Consider the following 27,929-nt stretch of genomic DNA (forward strand, 5'->3'; position numbering starts at 1 on the left):
CTCCCTTCCTCTCTTGGTTGCACTATAGGACAGCAGCTGGCCGAGAGGAGGGGCCCACCGCAGACGAGCATATAAGCCACTGCCCATACAGCTGCCTCTACACTACTCTTGAGAGGATTCCGCACTTGTCGTCACCCCGAATCGCAAGTGGTGCGGGTGCAGGCAGCAGAGGTGGGGGCGTTCGTAGCGCTACGCAGCTAAAAGGAGGGACAGGATTGACGAGTTGGCTGGGCTATCAGTGATCAGTGATGCCCTGACGCGGTGAAGAGGCCGGCGAACGCACAGCGGAGGTGAAGAGAGGGCGAGGGGCAGAGCAGCATGCCGCGAAAAAGCGCCTCGACTTCGCATACGGAGGGGTGGTGAGCACTAACGAGGGCGCAGTAGAGAACAAAACAACCAAACAAAACGGTCTCTTGTTTGGGGGGAGGGAGGAGGGAGGGCAACTCATCAATGGCATGCGCACTGACGGAGCTGCACGATAGCGGCAGTATCTGAACGGGGCACAGTGTAAGAAGGAGAAGATCAAAAGAATAGCACCAGCAGCAGCAGCAGATGTTGTTATAGCCGAGTGGTCGATAGGGTGCACAGGATGAGCACACAATCGACCACTCGCCTTGCAGCAGCGGCGCACGAGCCACGCACCCCATCCAGTAAGGCGCCTTCCACATCTGTCGCTATTTTCGTGCACGACGCACACGACCACAACGTTGTGGCCTCTTGAAGGGGAAGCGGTGTGTGTTCGTGCGCACGCTGCAAATCGAGAGTTGAGGCAGACGACGTCGGTTGCGATTCCACGCGCCCTCACAAGCGGCCTTTCAGGGCTTCCGACACGACGTCATCTTTGCAGGTCATCTCAACAGGCGCCTCTCCATCGCTTGGCGTAACACAACCAAAGCCCACATCGCAGTGGCGGCTGCGGCGTACATCTTCCCAGCGATGTTGACGCACGGCACCACGTGGACATGCGAGGACTCTGCGAAGGTGTGCCTCGCCTCCGAGAGCATGATGTCAACGAACGCGGTGGCTGCCGTACTCGTAATGAGAATCGCGTGAGCTGTGGGCGCGCATACAAGAGAGGCGGTCAGCTGAGTATTCAGCCGGGTGGGTATCGCTGCTGCTCTATTGTGGCCAAAACTGTTTCCCTCTGTCACCGTGTATTGCGCACACCGAAGTCGTCACCCTGCCGCGGCATCGGAAGTGAAATAATGCACTAGCGGGGCTGGTCGGCGGTGAGGCACACGGTGAGCGCCACCGCTGGAAGTTCCGCTTGCACCGCTGTCTCCCGGTCTTTGAAGTTGGGACGCACTGGTGACGCTCTGCCCACTCCATCGGGGACATGGCCGTGCTTAGGAAGAGGTCGTCGGACATCGTACAGCTGTCCGCCAGCTTCTCCAGTATCGGCTCACAACACTCCGCACGTCGGACGCTGAAGACAACTGCACGGAGGCCGGCAATGGCGGCACGCTTCTCCGAGGTGAGACGTACCTTGTGGTGCTGCGCTGTGGCACGGCACAGAAAGCGGCACGACGGACGCAACATCCCCGCAAGCGGTCAACCGCGGAATGACTAGGGGAGAAGGCGAGCTGTGCCGCTGGCAGTACAGGTGATCTCGGCTGGTGCACGTGGCCTTTCGCGTCGTGCAGTGATGGGCAAGAAAAGGCCAGGAAAGGTGAGTACAATGGAAGAGTGAAACAGCCGTTGGCTAGCGATGCTAGACAGTGACTGTAGACTGGGCTTGTGCGAGGGCCACAGGGGCAAAATGTGGTTGTACCACTCTGCACATGCTACTGCATAGATGCCATACACATGTCTTCCTCTCCCTACACGACGCGCTTGCGCCACCGCTACGCTGTGTGAAGCTAGCGATCCACCGTAACGTGTCTGTCGGTTGGTCGTCGTCGTCTTGGAGGCTAGACAAATGAGTGCCGCGCCGCACCGCTGTCACTCGCGCGTTATTGCGAGTCCTGTCATGGACAGTGGCAGCGAGGATGGGAGGAGGTTTTGAGCAACTCGCCCATCGGAAACGAGTGAACACCGCGATAGGCGGGTTGCCGCGGCGCAGCGCCATACACGTCCCTTCCCACACGCAAGGAGACACGTTTCAGCATTGATCGCCGTCATCGCTGTCCTCATCGCTCATGCCAAGGCCCACAGAACTGCGAGCTGCAGATGCGCTACGAGGCCTCGGTTGCGTGCGAAGCGACACACTTTCAGATGAGAAGGATCTGTTCTATTGTAGTGTGGCCGGAGAAGGGGCTGTGGAAGGTGCAGCGCAGTCCGCTACCGTATTAAGCTCTCGGTCTTGAGCACGCTCATACCGCTCCGTCAGGCATCGAGGTGCTTGCCTTCTGTAAAAGTCGGCAGTGGTTGCGGTTGCATGTGAGAGAGCATATGCTGCCCTCGTGACTCCTCCAGGTGCTCGTAGGACGACTCATCACTGTCGTGTGCCGGTGTTGCGCCCCTACCGAGCCAATACGTGAACAGCAGAGAGCGTACAATGCCGTACACGAGGCAGCTTCACAAGGTGCCCTTTAGTATGCGCAGCCGCATGACCCACTCCGCGTGGACCACCTCTTCTTGCGTGAAGCCGGATGATCTCGGATCGTAGTAGCTGACGATGTCTGGAGCGAGGAAAATTCTTCGTTGACTCGTTGGCGTAGCGCTTGCCAGAGTCACAGCCCCACGTACCAGTGTACGCACCGCTGCCGCGCCTGCAGCGGTTGGAAGCGCTTATATGGGCGACGCTGTATGTCGTCGCCAATCACGCACCTGCTGCTGGTTCGCTAGAGCAACTGCTAAGGGCATTGCAGCCATCCTTTAGCTGTCGAAGCTTCGCCACATCTCAACCGGGGTTGGGGCGGAAGAAGTTTGTCTGCTCCGCGAAGACGCCTTTGATTGCAGCTGCTGTGTAGACGCGGCTGGCATCCAAGTCGATGGGCACGCATTGCGTACCGCCTTCCCGTACACGTGCATGGGTGGATGCCGAATAGGCGCGCTTGAGCGAGACCCGCCTGTCTTGGTGCTCCTCGGCATTGGTGTCGTATAGGGGGGAAGGGAGGGGAGCAGGAGAAAAGGGCGCGGAGTAGGAGTGGAGTCGTCCCGCCCCCAATGCGCCGCAGTCACCACGCAGACTCCCCAGTCGCGTCAGTGCACAAGGCAGTCCGGGAGGGGATAATATGCCAGGAGTGGGGAGAGCAACCTTGACTCTCCTCTTCCTATTCACGCACACGCATGCAGCTGAGACGAGTGCTTCACTGGACATGCGCTTTGGCTCTTGGAAGGCATGCAAGCACGCAGGGAGCAGAGGAGTGATTGGTCGAGGAGACTTCGTTCGTCAGGCTCTTATGTCGTAACGAGGCACATACAGCGGCACCCACATAAGCCGGCACGTGCATACAGAGAGTCACCGCTTGCGCCGTGCACTTCTTGCTCGTAAGCGGTAAGAGACCAAAGGAGAGCAAGCGAGTGAGCCACAGAGAGGTACCGGCAAGGCAAAAAAGAGAAGCGGGGGTGAGATGAGAAAACAGAGGCATGGGGTGGGGAGAATGGAAAGCGCATCGAGCGATTACAGTTATACGTGCATGTGAGTGGAAGCCGCTCTGTGCCAGTGGCGAAAACGCCCATAGAGAAGTGGCCCCAAAAGACAGACACTGCGCACCCGCGCGGTGGAACACGTGGGAAAGGTAGACGAGGACAGAGGCAGCGTGCAGAGTGTCAGTGAACCAGGACAGCAGTCGCCTCCCTCTCGCTCAGCATCGCTCACTTTCTAGCGCCTTTGGGGGAGAGGTGGTGCGCCGCCTCTCCCCTACACATTCGTCGAGCTGCCCATTGCCGCAAACAACATGCTCTGACGTCTACGCGCAGAGGCAGAGAAATAGTCGTGCGACTGTCGCCAGCAGGCGCATCCGTGTGTGTGTCGTAGGGACGTGCACCAACATGGGTGCCTGTGCTTCGTCCGCAGATCCACCCACAGATCTACAGCAAAGATGCGGAGGCATAGGTGGGACAGGGAAAGCAACGAGGAGGAGCTACGACGCGGTACGCTTCGGGGCTGTGCCACTCAGTTCCTTCACCACCACTCCATTCTATGTCTACTTACCTCATTCTGCACAGAGGTCTTTGCGGTACTCCTTCAGATCCTTCACAAAGACGCGCAGCTTCTCATTCCTGAGAAGCTGCTGAAGATGTGTGTGGTGCTCGCGGAGGCTAACCTTGAGTTCTACCGCGTCGGCGCTAAAGCACTCGGCAAGAGGCGCCTTGTATTCGGCTTCGTACACGGCCCGGGAAAGGGTTCGCTGCATGGCACTGCGACGCAGAAAGGAGAGGACACCTTCCTTGAGATGCTGCACTCCGAGGAAGAGATGCTCGTCGCTGTTGGTGAGTGTTTCGTCGCACCAAATCGTAAAGTAGTATCGCGCCTTGCCCATGTGGTTGAGGATGGGGCGCGCCCGGTGTAGCATCATGTCGGACTTGAGCAAAACAGCAGTGCAGAGCTTCGGAAGTACGGTGATGCGGGGGCCGAGGAAAGGCATCAGCTGTAGCCCACCACCGATTTCCGGAGTTCAGTCCTCGGCTAGGTAGACCTCCATCGTGAGGCGGCGCTTGTTTGGCTGGCCAGGGTTTTTTTAGTGCCACAGACACACACCGCCCTCCTTCACCTTCAGCTTTAGTGTGACGGAGAGCGAGATGGGGTCGGTCATGTCGCATGGCTCTAGATACTCGCAGCAGCTTACCCGGTCCCGCAGCACCTCTACCAGCTCGGGGAGCTGGTTCTCAAAGAGGGCGTTGAAAAATGGGAGTTCGTGCTGAACTGCAGCGTTGAGCAGGTCGCAGTCCTAAATGTGCGGCTGTGTGGGTTTCACCGGTCCATCTGCTGTGAGGAGCTCAACTTGGTTTGGTATCCTGCCGCCGTCGACGTCGTGCAAGCAGTGCTTCACTCCGTGCAGGAAGTCCTTCGCTACCGCTGCCAGGAACAGCTGCTCGTCAAGGGCGAGGTAACCATCCAGGTCCAGCTGTTCACACTGCTCTTGTCAAGAGCCACTTGATGGTGTCGGCCAGGTGGAAGTCCAGCTGCATGGTGATGCAGCAACAAGCGGGGCTGAGAAAGGGAGAGGTCGCAGGAGCCGGCGTGTAGACTTTGCAGCGTAGCGCCAGATGAGGGAAGCGGCAGCACAATGCCACGTGTCACAGCTGAGCCCCAGCGCGCTTCGTGCACAAGTGCAACCCGCATAGGCGAAAAGGGGAAATAAAAGCAGGAAAGATGCGGAGGGAATAGCGGGCAAACCGGACACCACCGCTGGTGAATTGCGGGAAGCACAGTGCAGTCCGCCACTCTGCAGAGTCATCCTCCGTGGAGTTAGCCGTCGATAGTAAGCCTACTCTGCGCTATGCCAAGTACAAGGGAAGCCCGGGGTTCTGCTCTCCATGACGATGAGCATTGACGATGGTTGGCCTTTTCATTCTCCAGCACCAGATGGATACGGCGGAAGAGTGAGAGAAGAGGCATGCGCACATACCACCCTCTGACATGTTGGAGTAGCTGCCACAATACACATCCGCCCTCACAGAGAGCCACGTGCACACGACACAACACACAGCTCTGGTCTCCGCCACAGTCCCTCTTCAGACCGTGATGGGTGCCTCACCCGCGGCGTTCTTGAGCGTTTCGGCGTTGCGGCGGTTTCGGGAGGACACCTCTTTCAGGCGACGCTCGCGCACCAGCCACTCCAACCCAGCCCCCACCATCCCCGCTACAGTGTAGACACCGCCCACTACAGCGCATAAGTTCACCAGAAAGTGGCTGATGGTGTCGTACTGCACGATGCAATCCATCGAAAAGGGCGACAGCCTGTAGGAGAAGTATAGCCCAGGTGCCCTGCCCCGGCCATTGTACCGCACCAACGAATAGAAGGCGGTGTACTGGTAGCCAAAGCGGTCGTCCTTGCCGGGGAGGTCCACCGTGGTTGGGATGAGTTGCAGGAAGAACTGGTGAAACTGTCGGTGCAGCGGATCTGTGGCGCTCTTGAAGTTGGACATCGGCTCGAGCGTTTGACGGCGGATCTGCGAAACGCCCCAGTCCTTGTACGCGTTGCCGGCCGAGAAATAGTGGATCTGAAAATCAGGTCGGTGTTTTCTGAAGTCCGCCATCGTGTTGTCCTTCAGGATGATGTTGAAGGAGGCAGGCCTGGCAGCGATGGGGGCGGTGCCGGTGACGAGGCAGCCGCGCTCCACCTCTGACAGCGCTTCACCAGAAATGTAGGCAGCGGACGAATTCGAGGCAAAGGAGCCGTAGGGAATGTGGTAGAGCCACACGTCCGTGTCCCGCTCTGTCTCCTCGTTGTGCTCGAGCCCAGAAACCGTCTCCGTGGCGATGCGATGGCAGGGCATGTAGGGCAAGGCGATGGAGAAGTGTAGCCTGTCCAGCCTTCGTTGCATGTCAGCATCGAGAGTATTCTTGAAGGCGGACGGTGTGATGTGGCAGTTCTTATGCCCACTGAAGTAGCCATAGGCCTCGCTAATGAGGAGAACCATCAGGACGACTGTCGTGGCGATGCTGATGGCGGCCCCGTACGGTGTGGCGGGTGTCAGATGATTCTCACTGTCCTGGACCACACGAAAGAGGTCGCACTTGAGAAGCAGACGCATCTTTGATGTATGGAGGTGGGGATGTAGAAGGGCTGGCTTGCGAGAACGGAGAAGTGGGGTGCTGAGAGAGACCGTGAGGTAAAGGCACTGAGAGCGGCTGCCATACAAACCCAACGGTGCCAGCCGGCGTTCATGTCTGCGGCAGCAGCTGAGGGGGGTGGAGGGCGGAGAGATGTGCGTGAGATTATGGAATACACGAGAGAGGAGATGATGGAAACCGCATATCGTAAGGCTATACGGATAGTAAAGAATGCAAACTGAAAGACAAAAAAGAGGCGAAACGAATGAGTGACTGGGGGTGGGAGTGGGGGATTACTGCGAGAAGCATATGCAGCCTTCTCCCTCCTGCATCAGGGAGACACAACTCGGACTCCTTCGCCGAGATACCTTGTCTGCCCATCCACTGTGACCGTTGCGCAGCTCGATCCACACGATTCACCGCAAAGAGAGGGGGGCGGAAAGAGAAATTCGCTGGAGTAGGCGACAAAGTGTCCCCAGGGAAAACGGTGAGCAAACCAGAAGGGTTGCGATGACATCCGGGGCTGGTGAAAGCAAAAAGGGTAGTCCGCACTCCTCCTTCTCTTCTGTATGAGCTCAAAAGCATCATAGACGTGCGGTGCGATCACCCGTAGGCGGACGGGGGACCTGACGCTCGCTGTGAGATCCCCCCTCCCCTCCCCCCCCCCCACACACACACATACTTCTTTGCCCGTGGCGACATCATCTCCTTTGCCAATCCTCAGAATGAACATCGAGGCAGGGAAGTGGCAACGAAGAGGAAAATAAATACTGAAGAAAGATATGCGCAGCGACACACACACACAAGCGCTTTCTTCATGCACACGAGAAACGATATGCTCCCAACAGCGCACAGCGGGCAGAACAGCACCCACTCTTCTCCCGCTAGTCCCTCACGAGGAAAGCCACAGGAAGAGGCACACGCGTTCTCACGGGTAACATTTCTTCGCTGCACCCCTTCTGCCCTTACTCGGGTAAAACTCGAAAAAGGGTCTCCTCCACGACCGAGGCCGTCGAGACACCGGATGATAGCTGCTCTTGTAGGATACTCGGCGAGGAAGGATATGGGAGGGGCGGCAGAAGCCCAGGCCGCTGCCGGACATCCACATCGCACGATGAGCTGGTGCACCACGGCTCATCTTTATGTGTACTGGTCAGTGCCTGCCGCAGCCTTAAGTTCTCGCTCTGCAGCGCCGCAATCATAGTGTCCTTCTCTGTGAGCACCTGCTCCAGCTGCCGGCCAAGGTCCAACCTCAGCTGTGCAATGATCTGAAGTGTGAGGCGCTGCTCCAGGGCCGTTACGTCGACGGGAGTGAGCGGAGAGGGGCGAAGAGTAGCGCCTTTCACTTTCGGCAGAGTAACTTCCGCGAGCGCTCTCGATTTCGCATCTTTGTCACTCGCTCTTGTCAGAAAGAAGTCGGAGGACTCGTAGATAGAGCGCACAGCATGCGGCAGTGGTGAACTGGACCTCGGTGTTCGTCGCCTCTCACGGCTCCATGGCTGCAACTCGGTCGCGTCGGGCAACAAGGCAGAGATTTTCTTATGCGCCAGAGGGATAGAAGACCCCGTTGAGTTACGCCGCACCTGGCGCGCTTGTGCCCTCTGCGCCCCTCGCAGGGCTGTCTCCAGTGACTCCGTCGTCGTGTCGCTCATGGCAATGCTCGCATCGGCGTCGACGATGCCGATTCTACTCTTCGACCGGTGCGTCTTCTTGCGGTCGTGCCGTCGCTTTCGCGTGCGGCGCGGCTTTCGTGGGAACCTTGGGCCATCGGTGTGCTTGCTATCGCTGTCGTAGTCCGCCATAGCTGAGATCGAAGTGGGCTCGTTCGCCGCGGCGGCGGCAGGTACACTTGAGCGACTGCGAGAGACCGGCTGATGGTGCCGTGGGGCGTTACGTGCTTTGCTCGGCTCCACAGAAGCGATGCTCAGCCCTTTGACGCGGAAAGCGTACCGCAGCGTGTTGTTGGTGTGCTCGTGATTCAAGGAGCTTGAAGAGACCGCTGCGATCATGACCGTCTTGCTGTTTCCGGTAAAGCTGTCACGCAGTACCTCTGTGAGACGGGAGCCGCGAAAAGGGACGTGCTTCTTCTTCTCGTCCAACGCGCGAATGCACTCCTTGAGCGCCAGCAGGGACTTGTTAATCTCCGCTCCCTCGAGTCGCGTCAGCCGGTCATGCGCGGCTGTATCGGCGGCCCGCTCGCTTCCGGCCAGATCGACAAAGTTGACGGTGCCGGTAAAGCCGACGCACCCGCGGTCTTTGATGTGAAGGGAGAGCACCGCGTGGGAGCGACTGGAGTGCTCGTTTGCGGTGGTGGTGCCGGTGCGGCGTTGCTCTATTCCCGCCTGCACAAGCTGCCACAGCTCCTCGACCCCTTCGACGGTGCGCCACATGACACCGCAGATATTCACGCGCCGGTTGGCACCCTCGCGCAGGATGATGGGGTGTCGGTGGTTGAGCAGGTCGTACAGCGCGTTACAGTAGATCTCGAAGAAGGAAACGCAGAGCTGTTGCCCTGGTTTGAGTCGCTCAAAGAGGTCTGCCGCAGCCTGAAGATACAAACCCTTCTCTGTCTCCGTCCCTATCATGGTGTACGTCTTGCCGCTGCCCGTCTGTCCGTAGGCAAAGCAAGAGGCACTGCCACCAGAGAGGCTGACGGTGAGAAGCTCCTTCACAGAATTGAGGTAGACGTCCTCGTTCGTCGCCTCCGCACCGAAGGCGGCGTCAAAGACGTAGTCGCTGTTCTCCTCGTAGCTGGTCAAGTCCACACGTTGCTTCGTAACAGCGATGCGCACGTGCGCGTTGTCGACTTGCACGCAGTCCACACCACATTCACCGGGTGCCAAAGGACGCTTGCGCACAACAACCGTGATGCGGCCGTCTCTACCCTTGCAGCGACCATTCCCCACTGGTGATGTCCTCGCAGCGCCCGCCGCATTCGAGAATCGTGTCGACGGTTCAGAGGCGGTTCGGTCCTCTCGCTTGAGAGGCAAGGGGCTGGAGGTGTTAGCACCGTCGTCGGCACTGACTGTCGTTCTCGGTACCGGGGAGGCACAGTCCTTCTCGCCGGAGATTTCTGCGGCTACGCAGGGGGACTTATTTACCTGAAGAGGGGCGTGCACCTCCAAAGGCGGAGGCGTGAACGGCGCGTTGGAGTGGCAGCGATAATCATGCGGAGTGACGCGTGAGACTCCAGGGGTTGACGCTTGGCGCGGCTCATTGCTAAGCTTGAGGGTACTTGTTGCCATCGATGAGCCCACTACTACGCCACTACTACCATCACCACACATTTCTGCAAACTGGAGAGAGAGGGAGTCCAGTTCGCGGTTCAGCGTCGACACGGACGGAATTGCAGCGCCCTTGAGAAACGACCGTTGCCCTGCGACTGAGTCGTCGCGCGAACCGCGCCTAGCCGCATCGCCGCAAGTAGTGAGCGCAAAAGGCATTTGAACAGAGCTGGGCGGCACTGTTTTATCGTTCAGTGCCGCGAGACGTGGCAGAGGGGGCGGCGTGAAATGAATGTGATGGTCCGCGCCATGGACAAAACGACGCAGCTGTTGAGCCTCTGCCTCAGCTTTGGAGGCCCATGAGTTGCCCTCTCTAGCCGCATCCATTTGGGGTCTGTATTAGTGGATGACTGCGCCTGCAGTACGCCTAAGCAGAGGAATCCGCAGCATAAGAGAAACGATGAGGAGGAGGCCGGGCGCTCACAACCGGAGAGTACTCCACTACGGTGCGTAATAAGGGCGAAGCAGAAGAGAGAGGGGTGGAGGGAGGAGGTAGAGAGACAGCAAAGGGTTTACATGTAGAAGCAACGAGCCCGTGTAAAGATGAGAGGTGAGCACACCATCTGCGCCTGGGTCACCTGCCCTGCATGCGCCATTCAGCACCTCACGCACCGAGCCGAAAACCGGCGTTGATTGGCCAAGCAGGCAAATCCGTCTGTCTCTGCCCCAGCAACGAGAGAGAACGCCTCCGCACATCCGAACGAGGAGAAGGGGGAGAGTGGTGTGATGGGGTCCAACAGTACACGCCATACGTCAGCAACGGGGGCCTATCTCACACCCATGTAGTGCAGTGCGAGAGGCACTACAAGAACAGCAACACAATAGAACAAAATACGCGCATATCAGTAGAAAGAGAGAGGGAGTGAGGGACACAGCTCGAAGCCGCTCGCCTGCGTCGATCCCTCCTTCCGTTGTCTGCCTTCCGAAGAGAGCGGAGGTGGTGCGCCACCAGCCTACACGTGGAGGACCCAAGACGAAGGGTGCACGCGACACTGGCACGCAGCGACTCAACACCACCAAAAAGGAGACGAAAGGCCAACTCAAAATAGCGCGCCTCTTGCATGACCGCTCTTATAAGCGCTGCAACCGGCTCACCGCTTTTTTATCCCGTCACTCGCTGCAGAGGAGGCGTAGCTCGTTTATGGTGGTGTCCATGCGGTCACAAATGACGCCGCCAAGGCTGCAGGGAATGAGTTGCATGGACGCGGTGCGCAGATACCAGGATGAGAAGAAGCTTTGGATCGTCTGCACTGAGAGCATGCGCCGTGACAGGACCTCGGCGCTGAGATTCAGGCCGAGCTTGGAGAAGACAACTGGGGGACCAGAGAAGACAACGCTGTGTGTGCTTTGCTGAGCCCGCAGGCCAATCACCGCAGCCCAGCTGCCAACGGGGCCGTGGCCAACAACGATAACGCTTTCATGATCGCCGCGCAGGTCCTTCAGCAGCGCGTGCATGATAGATGTGATTTTATCGACCGACGTATCCCACTGCGACGGCACCATGCGCTGCACAAATGAGAGATAAGGCAGTAGTCGATCAACGTACGGCGCCGGCATGAAGAACGACAGGAAAGACAAGGCGTACGTGTCGATCCACATCAGCATGGACTCGATCAGAGGTATCAGGTTGCGGCCGGGACGCGCTGTAATGATGGTCGTATTGACGGCAGCAGTCTCCTCGCGGAACGCATCGAGGTGCATGAAGGTAGAGTCACCCCCCTCTGGAACAGGCACGCGCTTGAAAGATGGGAACCAGCGCGAGAGATCCGCGTCCTGCCCCGCCACGTCCTTGTTGAGGCCCAGCTTCGCGAAGAGAGCGATGCCCACCACATCGACTGTCGGGCTGAACTGCGTAAGGCACAGTGGGGGCTTCACGTACGAGGAGTTTATTTGCACACGTACGGAGGCTACTCCTGCTATGCTGCTGCGACCCGTTGGTGGTTCCGCCAAATTTGCAGACATCACCCCTCGCGAGATGGCGGAGGCGAAGCGAGTTGCGTAGTTCGGTAAAAGGACGTCGCTGACGGAGCCCTCGTAAACTTCGTTCGCTGCGGTATAGCCAAGAATGCAGCAGGCAAGTAGCACTAGCGTGAAGCAGGCGCATATGGTGAAAACGCCGTATGTGTTGGACGACTCGTTTGTGCGCACAATGCACAGCAGCAGGTGCACCGCCAGCGCCAGTACAAAGAGGCCGAAGCGGTAGTCGAAGACTGTCAGGGTCACCAAACTGCCGGCCAAGTGAAGCAAAAGTAGCAGCCACGAGAGGCGGAAAAGCCACCGGCGCACCGCACCCTTCCACCGCCCGTACACAGTCACTATTCCGGTGGTGACGAAGAACAGCATGATGAAGAGCACGGCCAGGACCGAGTTTCCCCAGTGGTTCGTCCAGCCGTTCTGCGGTATGGTGAAGAGGGTGTCCATCCAGAAGACGGACGCGTAGAAGACGCCGCAGATGGTGATGTTGGACGAGGTGCCCACGCCGCGGGCAATCAAGAAGACGGTGCAGAGGAGCAGCAGCACTGCCTGGGCCACAATCGCACCGCCGAAAAAGAAGAAGCCGCCGCCCGCCACGAAAGCGACGCCCATGGCCACCGACAGCACACCCACCACCGTGAGCAGCATCACCTCGCCCGGCGGGCAGCGCTGCTCCATGTTCTCGTCATCCATCTCTACCTCCAGGAAGAGGTACAGGGTGGCCTCGGCGGTGTTCTTCCGGCTGCCTTGCGCATACGAGCGCTTGCTCAGCGTCCGCAGGCCAAAGGCGAATACGAAATGGTAGACAAAGATGAGGCACACCGCGACAATCCAGCCGTACGCCAGGCTGTACTGCAGTCCGGTCAAGACGTCGTAGCGGGCAGCCATGACGCAGAAGAGAATAAAGTAGGCGAAGGTGCAGCCAACGAAAATGACGAGATGGGGGACGAGCGCCTTCATGCCAAATGCCCTGAACGCCTCCACGACGCGCCCCTGAAATGTGTGACGAGCCACGTCGAAGCCGCGTGAGCAGAAGATGCCAAATTGGGATGCCACGACAAGGAAGGCCACACCGTAGAGAAACACGTAGTACGGCTGCGCAAAGGTGGCGAACAAAATGTTGACCAACGAGATGACACCGAGCAGCGCGATGAAGCAGGTGCCGAGCAGGAAGAAGAAGGAGGAGACCATGAGACACAGCCACAGAAACCCTTTCGCCACCAGCAGTATCGACGACGGCAGCCCGGCAAGTAGCCTGTCACCTTGGATGAGGCTCGCTTCGTGCAGCAGGGCGTCCCGCTCCTGCAACTCCCACTGCACAATCTGAAGCCACTGACGCTCGTGCATCTCCGTGAGACTGAGGCGAAAGAACGACTCGATGGTGGTGAATTGGTTGATGTAGTCCGTGAAGAGGTTGTGCGCCGGTACGCGCATGATGGGGGAGGTGTTCCGCTTCACCCGGCTTAGGGACCTGGGGCCATCCATCTCCATACTGTCCGTCCCGCACGTGATGAGGTTGGCGTCGTCATCGATGTCGAAGACGTTGCGGGGAGGGGAGCAAGAGGTGACAGATAGCGCCATGACGGTGCCCTCCATTCCAGGCAACGAGCACTCGGCGGGTTCATACACTCCAGTGAGCAGCTGATCGCGCAGGGATGGTGACGGGTCGATGATGCTACGCTTCAAGGCATCCATGCGGGAGAGCTCCTCGATGTAGCCCGCCCTGAGGAGGTTGTTCAGCTCCCACTCCTTTACCCCCTCACCCCGCTGCACAGCGGTCTTGAGCTGCTCAAAGTAGTTCCGGATATTGGTGGCAAAGCGGTCGTAGTTTTCCTGATGATCGCAGTCGTTCTTGCCGCCCAGCTCGACCGGGAGCACGTCAGCGTCGTACAGCTCCAGCAGCTTCCCGTGGCGGATGTCGTTGTCGGACATGATGATGATACGATCGGACACAATTCCTGGGAGTCGCGAGAAGATCGGCTTTGCCAGTGTGGAAAGCATGCGACCCATCCTGCAGACGTATATCTTGTCGACGCATCCGGGGTAGAACTTGGCAATGCGAAGCGCGATGTCGGCCTGAAGGGTCATGTCAAGGTTGCGAATCATGCTGGCCTTGTCCTGGTTGATGAGCATGGCGATCTGACACCGTTTGCTCTCGGGTCGCAGTCGCGTGCCGTAGGTGACGAACATGTCGAAGTTCAGGCGACTCTCCTCGCGCCGAGACGCCAGCGGCTTGTCGCGCGCTGAGCACACGTAAAAAGTGACGCGGCCCACCTTGTCATTACCGATGATTTGAATGATACCTTTGCGCATATTTTCCATCATCCAGTCCGTCACATTGTACGTCGCTAGCTGCTCACGCTCAAAGTCAGCACGGCGCCGCAGCTTCGCTACGGCCTCCTCGACTTTGAAGTTCTTGTTCTCCAGAAAACCATAGATCCAGCAGTCGAAGTAGTTGTGGCGAATTCCCATGCGCTGCTTCACCTCATCCACCTCCGCCTGATGGGCGTAGGCGACTGCGCCGATTTCGAGCAGCACCGGCGCATTCGACATGGCGTGCAAAGGGCAAGAGAGAGGCGCATAAGTGGACGAAGACACCACAGAAGGCGAGTAAACCTCGCAGCGGATGTTCTCCAGCGAAGAAGAACGGTGGAAGCAAAGTGAGGCAGGGCCCCCACCAAAATTCAGCAGCTGAATCAGAGGAGGACGACGACGGGCGAGAGAGCAGCAAAAGACAGAGATGAGCCACAACGGCACGCACAACGTGAGAGGCGGCCTCCTCAGAGACTGAAGGAGTAACACGAGAGAACAGTGCAGGAGACCAGAACAGAAGAATGAAAGGGGAGGAGGTAAGGGCAAGAAGGCAGAGAAGGTGAGCTAGAAAGACTCCTTAGATGCATCGGTGCTCTAAGGGGTCGCACCCAGCGGAGGGTGAGCTGAGGGGTGACCGTGTGACGGTGATGTTACCAAGAGAAGCGAGAAAAGGGGTATTAGGACAAGGTCAGAAACTGCACACGTGTGATCCGCTAGACGCTGTGTCCCTGCACACCTTCTTCGGTGTAGAAGGTGGGGGGAGAGGGGGGAGTGCTGAAGAACGGGCACGGTGGCGTTTCTCGACCTTTTCCCTGCTGGTCCATCTCCGCGACCTCTCTGGGCTTTTTGTTTGCCTTTCGTCCTGACCTACGAGGGGACGCAATCGAGCGTGTACAGGACGAAGAGAAGTAGGGGGGAGTCGACAGTGGTGACTTTTCCAGAAGCCGAGGTGCACTGTGCAGATGAGTGGAGTTGTCCCCTCTCTCTCTCTCTTGGCCCTTGGCAGGTGTGCGTGCGTCGTTCTAGTTTGCCTTCTTTACCGAGTCTCCAGCAATCGTCCGCGCAGCTGAGGGGGGGAGAGGGGTCATGACGGTAAGACCACAGAGAGGCACGACACGGAGAAAGCGAGGAAGATAGGCAAAGGGAGGGGTGCACACAGCTGAAAAAGAAAATGAAGGAGGAAGGTGACATGCGACTGCCCGGCAGATGGTGCAGCTAGGGGACAGTCACAGGGCTCTGTGCTGCAGCGAGGACATCCGCCTCTGCCCTCCACATCTTTGGCGCCTCACTCACCATCGGCGATGGCACAGAGGCACGCGTACGCGAATGGGATGGGGAGGGGAGAGAGGCAGACAGACAGGCGATGACTGAAGGCAACGACGTAATTCGGAGATAAAACACCCAGGCAGGGGTACACACACGCAGAGCGACGGGACGAGAGAGACCAGCACGCGCGCCTATGGCCAACGCAAACAGGCGCAAGAACTCCACACGCCCACCCAAAGGGGGTGACTCAGTACAGAAATGTCTCTGCGCTCAGGCGCTCTTCCTCGGTCCTGCGCACACTCCTGTCACACAATGGCGCGCCGCCGCCGCCCCCCTCCTCAGCAGGCACAACGCTGTAAAAAAAAAAAAGGCGGCGGAGTGTCAAGCCGCAGGCCGCGCGTGCAGAGAGAGGAAGAGACGGCCAGGGCCCCCAGGCGCTCATGTGGAAGCGACGTGCCTGCGACCCTCCACGTCACCACAAGCCGCCAGCAATGCCCTCGAGAAGAACTGCGGTCGAATGCAGTAGAGGGCGGAGCCATCGCACAGCACACGCTGGCTCACGGTGGAGTCCTGACCGCCGATATAGTTCAGCACCCCGTAGTAGGCACCGATGGAAAGGACGTACCTGTGGTACCCCTCGAAGGACACTCCGAGCTTGCGAGAGCAGTGCAGAAGACCAGGGGAGGCAAACACGATGGCCTGCGTCTTTGCCTGCACCGCCGCCGCCGAGAGGAAGCCGCCCGCCACGCCGCCGCCCGTGAGGATGATTTTGGTTTGAAGCAGGTCCTTCTTGTAGTGCACGAAATCCCTGAGGTCCGTCGCGAGGTTCCGTGCCGCGAACGGGATCAGGCGGGTAGCGAAGGACATGATGTGCACCATGACATCGATCCAGTCATACGGCATGAAGATAGAGAGCGGGGACAGGGCGATAGCGTCGACCCAGCCTACCATGGCCACGATGGAGGACATGGCATAGCGGTTGTTCAGTACAAGGAGGGTCGTGTTCGCGGTGGCCGGCAGCAGGAACTCGTGCATCTCCCACGGCATGCCATCCGCCTCAAACTCCTTCACGACGCCGTTGTAGGTGATGCCGCGAGTGCCGAACCAGTTGTTGAAGTCAACGGTGCGCGTCACGTTTGTGCGGGCGCCGACAAGCTCCTTCAGCAGGGCAATGTCGACGACGCGAAACGAGTTGTCCTGGCCCAGCTGCAGCGTGCACACTGGATAGCGGTGATAGAGCTCCAACTGTGACAGTGCCGTGGCACAGGGCGGGCCGCGGGCAAGACTCTGCGGTTTCGTGGTCATCAGTGACGTTCCGTACCACCCGAGCAGCACGCACGACACGCCGAGCAGCATCACCGCGGCGACGAGAAAGAAGGACGCGTGGATGTTGGCGAGGGTGCGGGGGGCAAAGATAATGTTCAGCACGTTGTGAATCATAATGGCAAGGCAGAACAGCCCCATGTGCCAGCCGACAAGAGGAAACACCATAATCCAGCATCCGCCGATATAGGTCATCACGATGATGTAGGAAACGCGCAGCAGCCAACTTCGGCCCGGACGTCGCAGGCACGAGATCGCTAACGAAACGAAGGCGCCGTTCAGCACCGACGCGACAATTGCCGAGGTCCCATAGCGGTGGTTGTGGCTCTGGAAGCCCAGGGCAAAGGTCACGTAGCACCAGACAAGTGTCATCATCCACAGGGTGAGGCGCAGCAGCGACCCGCTTAGCGAGTTCGACAGGGCGTCAGAGTAGTAGTGCACCACGTACGCCGCCACGAGAGTCGCTGTAAAGGTCGCGACATAGAGAAAGACAATGTGACTGAGCAGAAAGCTGATTCCGAGCAGCAGACTGATGACCAGCGGGATACCGCAGATGACGTAGGCGGAGGTCCGCAGCATGAAGCGCGCGTCGAGCTCCTTCAGCTGGTCTTTGGAAGCGTTGCCGAAATTGAGGGCCAACAAAAAGGGAAGCGCGGCAAGTCGGTTGTCCCTGTCACGCGTCGTGGGGGAAGCGAAGACGCCGGTGAAGAAGAAAATGTGCGTGAAGGCGGTCACCAACAGCGCGCTGAGCCAGCCGGTCGCGAAAGAGACTTCGAGGCCGCGCAGCGGGTTGCTGTGCACCGCGTATACAAAGAAGATAATGAACTGGGTGATGACAAGCACAAAGAATAGGATGACCTCCGCCACAGTGCCCCAGTAACTCCCGAGATGCTCGAAGAGAGGGATGATGTTGCTGTTGTACACCGCAAGGAGGCAGTCCGCCGCACGCGTGCAGAGGGAGGCGCCTTGGATGGCCACCATGAGCAGCACGGCGCCCAGCGGGAAGACGTAGAAGGGATTCGCAAAGAAGCCAAAGAAGAGCGTAATAATGATGCTGGCGCAGAAGACAGCGCAGAAGACAAGGGCGGCGGCGAAGTATATCATGTTGATCAGCGTGATGCCCACCAGGAGGAGTCGGTAGAGGGCGCGCAAAGGGTACGGGACACCGACGTACCACTTCCGATCCGACACATCCAACCCGCGAATGCCGAGCTCGGTGGTCGTCTTGAGACCGGAGGCGAAGTTGTCCAGGATTTTGTAGCGCTCGCCGCATTCGCTGCTTTCGACAGTCGTGCGCCAGCGCAGCAGCTCGTCGAGGAAGAAAAGCGCAAGGCTGCGTGGAAGCGGCGCCACCACTTCCGCCCACGGCATCGTCGCCCCGGCACCGGTCTCTTCTTTCCCAGTGCCGTCGTACTCTGGCAACAGCAGCGACGACCTCTCCGTGAGACACGTCATCAGCGGCTTCAAGTCTGGGTGAGCACTCTGGTTCGCGTCGTCCATGTACTGCGACGAGACCCACAAGGATCTCATCGGCTCTGCGGAGAGCGAGGAAACCGACTGCACGAGGGCGTCAGCCTGCGACGTCTTTGCGGCGCCGCTGGTGGCCCCTTCCTCGTGTGCCGTTCCAGAGTCGATGCCAATGCTCTCCAGCTCGTAATCCTTGACGGTCAGTCCACGCTCGTTGACGGCCCGCTTCAGTTCCGCGTAGTACTTCTCCACCCGATCCGCATACGCGCTCCAGAGCCCCTCCTCGTCACACTTGTTCTGGCCGCCCAGCTCGACTGGCAGCACCTCCGCATCGAAGAGATCCAGCAGCGCGCCTTGCTTGATGTCGGTGTCATCGATGATCTGAATTCGGTCGGCCACGATGGCGGGAAGGTGCTTGAAGATCGGCTTTGCCATGATGGCGAGCGTACGACTCATCTTGCAGATGTACATCTTATCCACCACACCAGGGTAAAACTTCGAGATGCGCAACGCGATGTCGGCCTGGAAAGTCATGTCAACGTTTTGCAAGAGGCTAGCGCCGTCCTGGTTGATGAGCATCACCATCTGGCAGCGCTTGTTCTCCTTGCGTAGGCGTGTGCCGTAGCTAATGATCATGTCGAAGGAGCGGCGCTTCTCGTCGCGGTACTTGGCCTGCGGGCGGTCGCGCCTTGTATTGATGTAAAAAGCTACACGCCCCGCCTTGTCTTTGCCAATTTCAAACATAATGCCCTGGCGCAGCGACTCGCGCATGTAGTCCGTCAGCTCGTACGAGGCGAGCTCATTCGCCTCCATCGCGAAGCGCCGGTGCAGCTTTGCGACCGTCTCATCAACGCTGAACTTTTTGTTCGCGAGGAAGCCGTAAATCCACGCATCGAAGTAGCCATGTTTGATGTCGAGCTGCTCCTTCACCCTATCGACCTCGTCGCGGTGGGAAATGGCGAGGGTGCCCAAGTCACTGAGGGAAGTGTATCCGGGCATCACGATTTCACGGCGCGTGTGGCACAGTAGGGAAGGAGAACTCGGTAGTAGTTGCCCAGTGAACAGATGGCGCCACAAGACAAAAAAGGCGGAGGGGCAATTTCTACGCTTCCCAGTGGCTCTTCTCTGCTTCGCACCTCGAGAGCGGTTACTATGAAGACTGAGGTAGTTTCAGTCATTTGGTAAAAGAACAGGCGGCCCTCGCAGTGCAGTCGGCGGGGAGGAGAAGGTGTCTGAGACGTGGGGAATGAGGACTGGTGGCGGAGACGTCGAGGACGACGGTCAAAGCTCCGTTTGAGGGACGCGTGGGCACAGCTGCAGGGATAAGGCGTTATGTCGCCGGAGTCCTTGGCCAGAGCGACGGTGGTTCGTCTGCTGGAGGGCGGCAGAGTACGTTATGGGAGCAACGAGAAAGGGGTGCATGCAGCGCGCAAAGAAGCATCGCCGGTGCACTCTCGCTTCGCACTCTTCACTTTCTTAACTTCTCGCAGTGATCCAGCGAATCCATACATGCAGGGCCAGACGCATCGTTAAAGCCAAAGTACACGTGTGCGTGTGTAGGAAGTTGCATCGCACAAAACAAAAAAATAGGAAGACATAAGGCGAGCATCAGCGATGCTCCCCGCGCAGACCAACAGTGAATGGGGTGGGGCCGCGGTGCTGGAGAAGAGAGAGTCGCTCCACTGATACGCGTGATTCAACAAGACGAACAAATGGCGGATACGAACTCTACAAGGCAGGGGAGCGCGCAGAGCGTCAAAGTGAACGAAAAGTAAGGCTGAGAATAAGAGCAAGAGAGAGAGACCGAGCCATGAGAGAGGGAGGGAGGGAGGGGACCGAAGCAGACGTGAAGGTAGCCCATGCCCACTCGTTGGGGGGGGGGGGGCGATGTATCATAACAAATTGCCCCCTTCGCCAGCGCCTCTCAAGTCACCCTCACCCTGGTCAGTACTTCCCTTTTTGGCTTCCTTCTCACCGTCCTGTCTCTCCCCACATGAGCGTGGGCGTTCCCTTGCGGGCTCCCTCGCCTTCAACGCTCCGATCAGCATGTCCGCATGATGAAAAAACTTCTCGCTTCCTTCTGCGCATTTTTGCACTGGCTCCGGCGGAGAGCAGATTAGAGAACGTCATCCAAACGAGACGCACGACAGCACTGCTAGCCAGTGGCGGGTCTGAGCATGGGTTGTCAGCCGTCGCCGACCCCCGGCAAGACCACACATGCCCAACCGCGCCAGGAGTACAAAATGAAGAGGAGAAAGAGCAGGTCGGAGCCTTGTCGAGAAGACACCCAGGACAGCACGAGTCGAAGAGGAAAAAGAAAGGGCGGGGGACGCAGAAACACGGAACGGCAAAATCAAAGAGAGCGAATTCTGGTTCGAGACGCACTCAGCTCGCACACACAGGCACGTGGCAGCGGCACCTCCACTCCTGTTGCACCCCCGAGAGGTCACGGAAAAGGAGACGACGGTGCAGCGCAGCCGTGTGCCACGACTTCCCCGTGCACCGCGTCCACTCGTGGTCATCCAAGGGAAACGGCGGGTAGGGTAAAGTGAAAAGAAGGTGGCTTCGAGGCACGTGCGATGGCGACGCGTGAAGTGGGGCAAGCGGACGCCACAACGAACGAATGAAACAGCCACTTCACACTTCGCGGGTGGAGAAACGAAGAAAAGAGAATCGAAGCGACGGAAAAGAAGGGAGGGGGAAATGGAGTAGAAGGGAAGGGGGGGTTGGTGCCAGCGGGGGGTAGGAGAGGGGGAAGCGGACTACGTCTTCCCTCTCCTACTCCTTCGCGCCGCTAATGAAAGCAGCGGAACCCCTCCACGGGTAAAGAAAAGAAGAAGAGTTTAGCTAGCCCACGGTGTTTCAGTTCTCGTTCCGCTCTCCCCACAGCACACGCACCACGATGAACACCTCGTTTGTGCCCTCTGCCCTTCTCGCCATTTCTCCTGCCCAGAGTGCTCAGTGAAGGTGTCAGTGGAGAGAGAAAGAGGGGGGGCCAGGCGAGGGCAAACGTACAGCGGCAGGGGAGACGGAGCTCCAGCCGCGGCGGGGAAGCAGAGAAAGTGAAAATGAAAAACAACAAATTTTAAAGAAAAAACGAAGCGCGCAGAAAAGAATGGGAGAAGTGCACCCAAATACGGGACAGTGAAGGAGGAAAAGGCGCCCACCCCCCTTGACACGTGTGGGTGCCATCGCGTCGATACGGCTGCAGGTTCTGGTGGTGACTCCGGGCTGGAGACACGTGTCGATCTGGGGGTCGTGCTTACAGAGGCGCCTCTCCTCATAGAGAAGAAAATTGCAATCGGTGCCTACCATGAAGAGAGGACAGCGCCGTAGATGGCAGCGCTCGTGCCCCACACCACGGCAATAACACCAGCCAGCAGCAGTGCGTAGGTGCCAAGGAAGTGGCCCCAGCCAACGCGAGCGACCGAGAAGCCGCCCGAGTACATCATGAACAGCGATGGGAAGATGAAGCCAACGAAGCCCCCGCAGAAGCCACCCAGCAGACCAAAGACGGTGGTGATGCGCGGGATAAAGAGGCCGGCGGCGAGGGCCCCCGCAGCTTGTAGGGCACACAAGAGTGCATTCTTCCACCAGGGCACGCGAGATACATCGGTGCCTATCATGTAGTAGACACAGTCGCGGCAGGGTATCAGATGCAGAGCGAAGCCTACGCAGATTTTGAGCATCATGCCAGCGTACGAAACGGCCATGAGATGGTCCTTGAGGGGGTTGTACATGGCCAAGATGGAGTCGTTCACCTCAGGACCGAAGTCAAGATAGCCGAAGAGACCTGTCAGGAAGTAGAGCACGGCGCACAGCGACATTCCGAGGAGTGCTGACAAGAAGACGCGGTGAACGGAGAACTTGTACATCTCACGTGAGATCTCCGGCGCGTTCACCTGCGCTATGAAGGCAAACATGAGGCTCGACAAGCCATTGATGGCCGTGTTGCCGGTTTGGAAAGAGACAAGGTCGTCCCTCATGCCGCGCTCCTGCAGGCTCTGGGCAGAGTGAATGACACACGTGATGGTGAAGAAGACAACAAAGAGGATGGCCACTGTCGACACAATGCGCAGCGAGTTGATCTCCTTCAGCACGCACATGGGGAGTATCACGACGATCCACAGCATCGATGTAATGAGCCGATAGCCCGGCTCGGACTTGATGTAGTCCGAGGCAGCTGGCGAGTTCTTCAGGAAGCCGGTGAGGATACTCTTGAGGGCAATGATGTACGAGACATCACCGCCAAAGCAAAGCACCCACATGACAAAGACCACAAAGTAGTCCCAGCCGCGGCCCATCAAGCGGCGCGCGATGATCTCCCAGTTGTACAGCGCGGTTTTGTGCGACACAATGGCGAGCAGCACAAAGGAGTACACCGCCATGGTCACCACGACCATCAAGTAGATCACAGCCATCCCTATTCCACTCATCTGAAAGGCCGCAGGGAGTCCGATGATGCCGCCACCAATCGTGGAGCTGGCGATGCTGAAGGCCGAGGAGAGGATGCCACCATACGGCATGATCACCTGCAGTATCCGCAACACGGGATTGGTGGTGTGGCGGCGGCGCCACACACGGTCCTCACGGTCGCGTCGCTCCGCCTCAAGGATCTGCTGCGCGATGTCTACGTTAGCCAATTGCCGCTTGTACCCTTCTGCTACTGGCTCACGCTCATCGCTGAGCGAGGAGGACTCAAGCTTCTTGGATTCCTTGGTTTTACAGTCCGCGTCGCTATCTCCCACCTCAACCTCATCCGCCAGGTAGTCCTGGTTGAGGTCATCGTTCAGCATGTTCAGCCCGTCCTCGCCGTACTCCGGCGGGTCTTCTGGCATGTTGTCCAGGACCGCCCGGTCCTGCTCGTGCTTAAGATGCAGCGCATCGTTAGCGCTGTGGTTTCCTCTGGTCGGCATATCTCACGTTGCGTTGGTTTGTCGAGGTACACAGAGGGAAGTGGGGAAAGTGTTGGTGCAGGTGGATGAGCCTGTGCGCTCCTTACAACTCTTTCACTGCCTTGGTTTTCACTTCTTGGGCCTCTTACTTGATGAGCTCACATGCGCAGTCCAGACAAGACTCGAGAGCAAGTCGTAGGCGATAGGGGAGCGAGGTGGCGACGCACACGCAGGTCAAAGAAGGCGGTGTGCGTGTTGCGCGTATACGACCGAAGGAGGAGGGAGGAGTTGGAGGAGGAGCCAGACGGAGGTGGCACAGATATGTGCGGCAGGGAGAGAGAGAATAGGCAACGCTGAACAAGGCAGCAGGTACTGGGAGAGCTAGAGGGAACAGCCCGACCTGAGAGGGAGAAGGAGTGCAGTCGTGAAGCAGAGGAGGCCCATAATAAGCACTCCCTTAATGAAGACGGTTACCAGGCATTAGGCCCATCTCCGAAGAGTCAAGCAGGGCGCCAGCTCTCCTTCGTGAGACTCGGCTGAAACCCGGTAAAGGTGCTCTTCCCGCGCGCGCCTGTTACACGCATTCCTATTGTGTTTCTGCAACTGGCGATTGATGTATCGCTTCGACGTTAGGTTAGAGGAACTCTGCAAAGCGAGAAAGAAAGGTGAAGCGGGTCACCTGTGAGAGACTTCTTCTCTCTCCCTGTACGGTGGACAGAGCAGCAGCAGCGTTGTCACTCCCCGTTGATCATAGTGGGGTGGCTGAGGGCCACACATGCCAGCAACGGCGCTCATCGTCAGAAAGGGAAGCGAAAAAAGCGGAGGTGACACCGCTCTGCACGACCAGAGCAAGGGGGAGGTGCTGCGATCACCATGCCGCACCACGAGCCTAAACGTGCGCCTGAGAAACACCAAGGCTGCAGAGACGGGAGAGACGCGAAGCGGTCGTGAAAAGACAGGTACGAGAGAAAGAGACGAAGAGACCACCTAATGACCAGTCCTGAACCCACACACATCAATGCGCGCGTACATGAGCGACGCCAACTGAAGATCCGCAGCAAATCAACGCAGAATAAGAGAGAACCAGCGAAACGACGCTGAACAAGGAAGGGACAGGCGAAAAGGGCCGTGTCACCGACTCGCTCCTTCGTGTCCTGTGCTCGTATCTGTGGGTGACGTAGTCAGCGGGAGGCACAGCACACACACACACACAATTACTCACCTTGCACACTCTGCATAACCCCATCGCAGTAGCTTCGCTGATTCGAAGGCGCACAGTTTCAAAATAAAGCGCACGTACGCAGAGAGAGAGACACACAGACGCACGCCAGAGGAACTAACGGGGTACTGCTCAGGGGGAAGCGAGCGGCATGGCCGCAAGAAGAGGTGAAGAGAGGGGAAAGAAAGGCTGTGTGGTGGTGTGTGCCGAGTGGAAAATTGAAGAAGGTGCCGCATCTGAATCGAAAGCGGAGTGAGGCAAAACGCGGGTGCGGTGAATACCCCAGTAATAAGAGCTGAGGGGGAGAAAAAGCGAAGGAGGCGTGATGCCATCGTCAGTTGTGCTTAGACACTTGGCATCACCCTCCTTCATTGGCTCGTATCCGACCCACACCACGTCGTAATCGAGGAGGGCATCAGGAAAAAGAACAAAGCAGCACTCCAGCTGGTCTTCCTAGCCGCCCTCCTCCTCCGTCCCAACCGCCCATTTTTCGACGTTTCGCCGTGCAACCACTCCTGCGTGTGGCGCTGCTGCACAACCGCTGCCATCGAGCCCTCCCTCGCCCATCGTGCTGTCCGTCTGCAAGGCGGCAAGGGCAAAGGACAAACACTAAAAACCGGAGGAGGGGGAGGAGAGATGATGACATCCCCCCGGGCACGAGAGCACGTGAAGAAGGCACAACTGGGGAGGGGGGAGAGTGAAAGTGGCCACGAAGAAGGATGAGGGTTGGCACCCCTGAACGGCAACACCTGATAACGCATGTCCGCCGACGGAGAGAGAAAGAGGTGCACGTTGTGTTACGCATGGGAAAATGCGGCAGCGTGCACGTTGTAAAGAACGACTGTGCGTCTCCCTCCCCTCCCTCCCTCCTTCTCCAATTTGCTCGAAGTACGGCGCAGAGACAGGAGGAGTGGAAAACAGAAAGGAAAGAGGGAGCGGTACACAATGGAGGGGTGGGTGGACCACAGCCCCGACAGAAGCCACACAAGCACACCGCCGCACAGCTGCCAAATAAGCACGCTGAAGAAGTTGTGACGCAGACGAGAGAAGAATCCAGCCAACGTGTGCGGCGCATAACAGGAAGAGAAAGTCGGTCCATTTTTGCCGCCTATGCAGACCCATAAAGTTGCATGGAAAAGGGGGGGTAGGGAAGAATGAGAACCCCGGAGCTGCGAAAGCGCAAGTGACGGCAGGAGATGGGCGGAAGTAGAAGGGAGAGGTGGCGGAGGAGGTTATGAACGGATCAGCAAGACCAAAAAGGCAAAAAACACGAGTGCGCATTGAAGGAAACGGAGAAGTGACGCTTTACAGCGAAGTAATTCAGAGGGAGCCCTAAAAGAGGGGAAGACAGAGGGGTGAGGCAGTGGCGGCCAGTGCGGGAGTACGGGGAGGGTACAGCGGTAGAAAAGCGCGGTGGCGGGTCTCTGAGAAGGGAAGCGCGAGAAGACCAAATAAATTAGAACTTTTCACCTCCGTATTACAATAAACGCATGAAGCGAGATTGATTGAGCTCCCCATCCCATCGACAGGCACAGACAAGCACACAAACGCCCCCACCTCCCTGCAAAAGCATCACCACACCTCATCCTCTGAAAGAGTAGACGCGAATTCGAAACGATTTGCGCACACACCACGTCATGAGAATGCATGAGAGACAAGATCGACAATATGAGCGCCTATACGCGAAGACGACGTTGCTCTCACATGCGGCGTGGCGTACGCTGGACTACAGGAACATCTTACATTGACAGAGTGGCACCGCTACCTGTTGAAGAGCAAGCAAAAACTAAAACGCAGCAGCACCTGCACGAAACTGGGCTCCATAAGAAATGGCACAGTCACAGAAAGACAAAAAAAACAATAAATACAACAACACCGCTGTGTTTCCCATATCATCATAAAAAAGCCTCCGCTGGACGGTTCCGCAGGCGTCGGATTCGTACAGCCAACAAAAGTAGCGCCATGACACGTATCCTACTCGTGCTAAATCTCGCCATAGATGGAGCTGGCCGTCCCCCACACGACGCCAATGACACCGACGATGAGCAGCAAGTACGTGGAGAGGTAGTGGTACCACCCAACCGACGACAGCGACCAGCTGCCAGCGTACATGACCATGAGCGCCGGGTAAATAAAGCCGATGAAGCCGCCAGAAAAGCCGCCAACAAGGCCAAAGGCCACTTTAACATTCGGAAGAAATAGCCCAGCCACCAGTGAGAGCAGTGCCATGAGGCCGCACAGACATGCGTTCTTCCACCACGCGATGGTGTGCACATCCACGCGGACGCAGTGGTAGATGGCATCGCGCACCGGGATCATGTGCAGGCCGTATCCGACGCACAGCTTGAACAGGATACCCGCATAGCCGACGCCCATCATCTTATCCTCGATGGGGTTGTAATGCCTCAGCGCGGAGCCGACTACCCTTGGGCCGAAGTCGAGGTAGCCAAAGAGCCCAGCGAAGAGGTACAGCACAAACACCATACCAACCGCGATGCTAGCACCCAGCGTGAGGCGCAGCGGCGTGGGGCTCTTCATCTCACCGTAGGACTCGTACGCATTCAGCTGCGAGACGAACGCAAACATGAACGTGGCCAGGCCAGCAATGGCGGTGTTGCCCGTGTTGAAGAGCCGAATCTCCGGACGCGGATCTGCACGCAGTCCATTTTGCGTGCTGTGCACCACCATCGCGATCACAAAGTACACGATGAACACAATCGCGATGCAGGAGAAGTAGCGCAGCGAGTTGATCTCCTTTGGCAGGCACAGCGGCAGCATGCCCACAAGCCACAGCACAAAAGTGAGCAGGCGCTGGCCCCAGATGCCCAACAGGAACGCCGGCGTGCTGTCAGCGTTTTCGAGGAAGGCAGTCAGCACATCCTTCGCTGAGATGACGTACGAGACCTCTCCACCAAAGCTCAGAAACCACATGCAGAAGGCGAGGAAGTAGTCGGCGCCGGGGCCGAGCAGCGTGCGCACAATCTGCTCGTAGTTGCGCAGACCAGTCCTGGTACCGGCCTGGCCCAGCAGGTAGTAGGAGTAGATGGTGAGGTACGCAACAACAATCATATAGAAAATCGCCATAACGAGACCAGAGGAGTTGAAGGCGTACGGGAGCGCGATAATGCCGGCACCGATGGAGGAGCTCGCCAGGTTGAGGCCCGTGGAAAGCAGACCGCCGTAGGGCACAACGTAGTTGAGGTGCTTCTGAAGCTTGTTCGCAGGCATGCGGCGGCGGGCAACGCGGTCGGCGCGTACCCTGTCCTGCATCTCGATCCGGTTCTTCGGGTCATGCCGCGAGAAGTCGTATGGGTCCGGCACCTCAGTGGAGGAGATGTCCTCCATCCCCTTCACATCCTTCCCGACGCATCCCTGAGTTACCTCCACATCGAACTCGGAGGGCAGGTGTAGTTGCTCATTGTGTTGCTGGGTCTCCGCGAGCTGGGAACCGTGGTTTTGCGGGCGAGGTAAACCTGCGTGGCTCATCGTGTTATTGGCGTGTAGGCGTGCGGCGGCGGTGGCGC

At 58.2% G+C, this 27,929-nt stretch overlaps 6 protein-coding genes and 2 pseudogenes across 6 annotated transcripts; all 8 read right to left on the bottom strand.

Annotated features, from left to right (window-relative positions):
- Nucleotides 1-2,325: 2,325 nt before the first annotated feature.
- LPMP_310260 lies at nucleotides 2,326-3,033 on the bottom strand (annotated as a pseudogene).
- A 1,067-nt stretch (nucleotides 3,034-4,100) lies between these two features.
- Nucleotides 4,101-5,015, bottom strand: LPMP_310270 (annotated as a pseudogene).
- A 607-nt stretch (nucleotides 5,016-5,622) lies between these two features.
- On the bottom strand, nucleotides 5,623-6,645 carry LPMP_310280 (endoplasmic reticulum vesicle transporter, putative; the record flags this gene model as incomplete). The annotated part of the gene is made up of 1 exon (XM_010703116.1): nucleotides 5,623-6,645. One exon carries the CDS (start codon nucleotides 6,643-6,645, stop codon nucleotides 5,623-5,625), a length of 1,023 nt encoding a protein of 340 aa, XP_010701418.1.
- A 984-nt stretch (nucleotides 6,646-7,629) lies between these two features.
- On the bottom strand, nucleotides 7,630-10,275 carry LPMP_310290 (mitotic centromere-associated kinesin (MCAK), putative; the record flags this gene model as incomplete). The annotated part of the gene is made up of 1 exon (XM_010703117.1): nucleotides 7,630-10,275. The coding sequence occupies one exon, from the start codon at nucleotides 10,273-10,275 to the stop codon at nucleotides 7,630-7,632; it is 2,646 nt and encodes an 881-aa protein (XP_010701419.1).
- A 783-nt stretch (nucleotides 10,276-11,058) lies between these two features.
- Nucleotides 11,059-14,475, bottom strand: LPMP_310300 (hypothetical protein; the record flags this gene model as incomplete). The annotated part of the gene is made up of 1 exon (XM_010703118.1): nucleotides 11,059-14,475. One exon carries the CDS (start codon nucleotides 14,473-14,475, stop codon nucleotides 11,059-11,061), a length of 3,417 nt encoding a protein of 1,138 aa, XP_010701420.1.
- A 1,464-nt stretch (nucleotides 14,476-15,939) lies between these two features.
- LPMP_310310 (hypothetical protein) lies at nucleotides 15,940-19,290 on the bottom strand (the record flags this gene model as incomplete). Its single annotated transcript, XM_010703119.1, has 1 exon — nucleotides 15,940-19,290. The coding sequence occupies one exon, from the start codon at nucleotides 19,288-19,290 to the stop codon at nucleotides 15,940-15,942; it is 3,351 nt and encodes a 1,116-aa protein (XP_010701421.1).
- A 2,309-nt stretch (nucleotides 19,291-21,599) lies between these two features.
- On the bottom strand, nucleotides 21,600-23,207 carry AAT1.1 (amino acid transporter, putative; the record flags this gene model as incomplete). The annotated part of the gene is made up of 1 exon (XM_010703120.1): nucleotides 21,600-23,207. One exon carries the CDS (start codon nucleotides 23,205-23,207, stop codon nucleotides 21,600-21,602), a length of 1,608 nt encoding a protein of 535 aa, XP_010701422.1.
- Nucleotides 23,208-26,388: 3,181 nt separating this feature from the next.
- AAT1.2 (amino acid transporter, putative) lies at nucleotides 26,389-27,891 on the bottom strand (the record flags this gene model as incomplete). The annotated part of the gene is made up of 1 exon (XM_010703121.1): nucleotides 26,389-27,891. One exon carries the CDS (start codon nucleotides 27,889-27,891, stop codon nucleotides 26,389-26,391), a length of 1,503 nt encoding a protein of 500 aa, XP_010701423.1.
- Between the last annotated feature and the right edge of the window lie 38 nt (nucleotides 27,892-27,929).

Source organism: Leishmania panamensis (genome assembly GCF_000755165.1).
Source record: "Leishmania panamensis strain MHOM/PA/94/PSC-1 chromosome 31 sequence".
NCBI lineage: Eukaryota > Euglenozoa > Kinetoplastea > Trypanosomatida > Trypanosomatidae > Leishmania > Leishmania panamensis.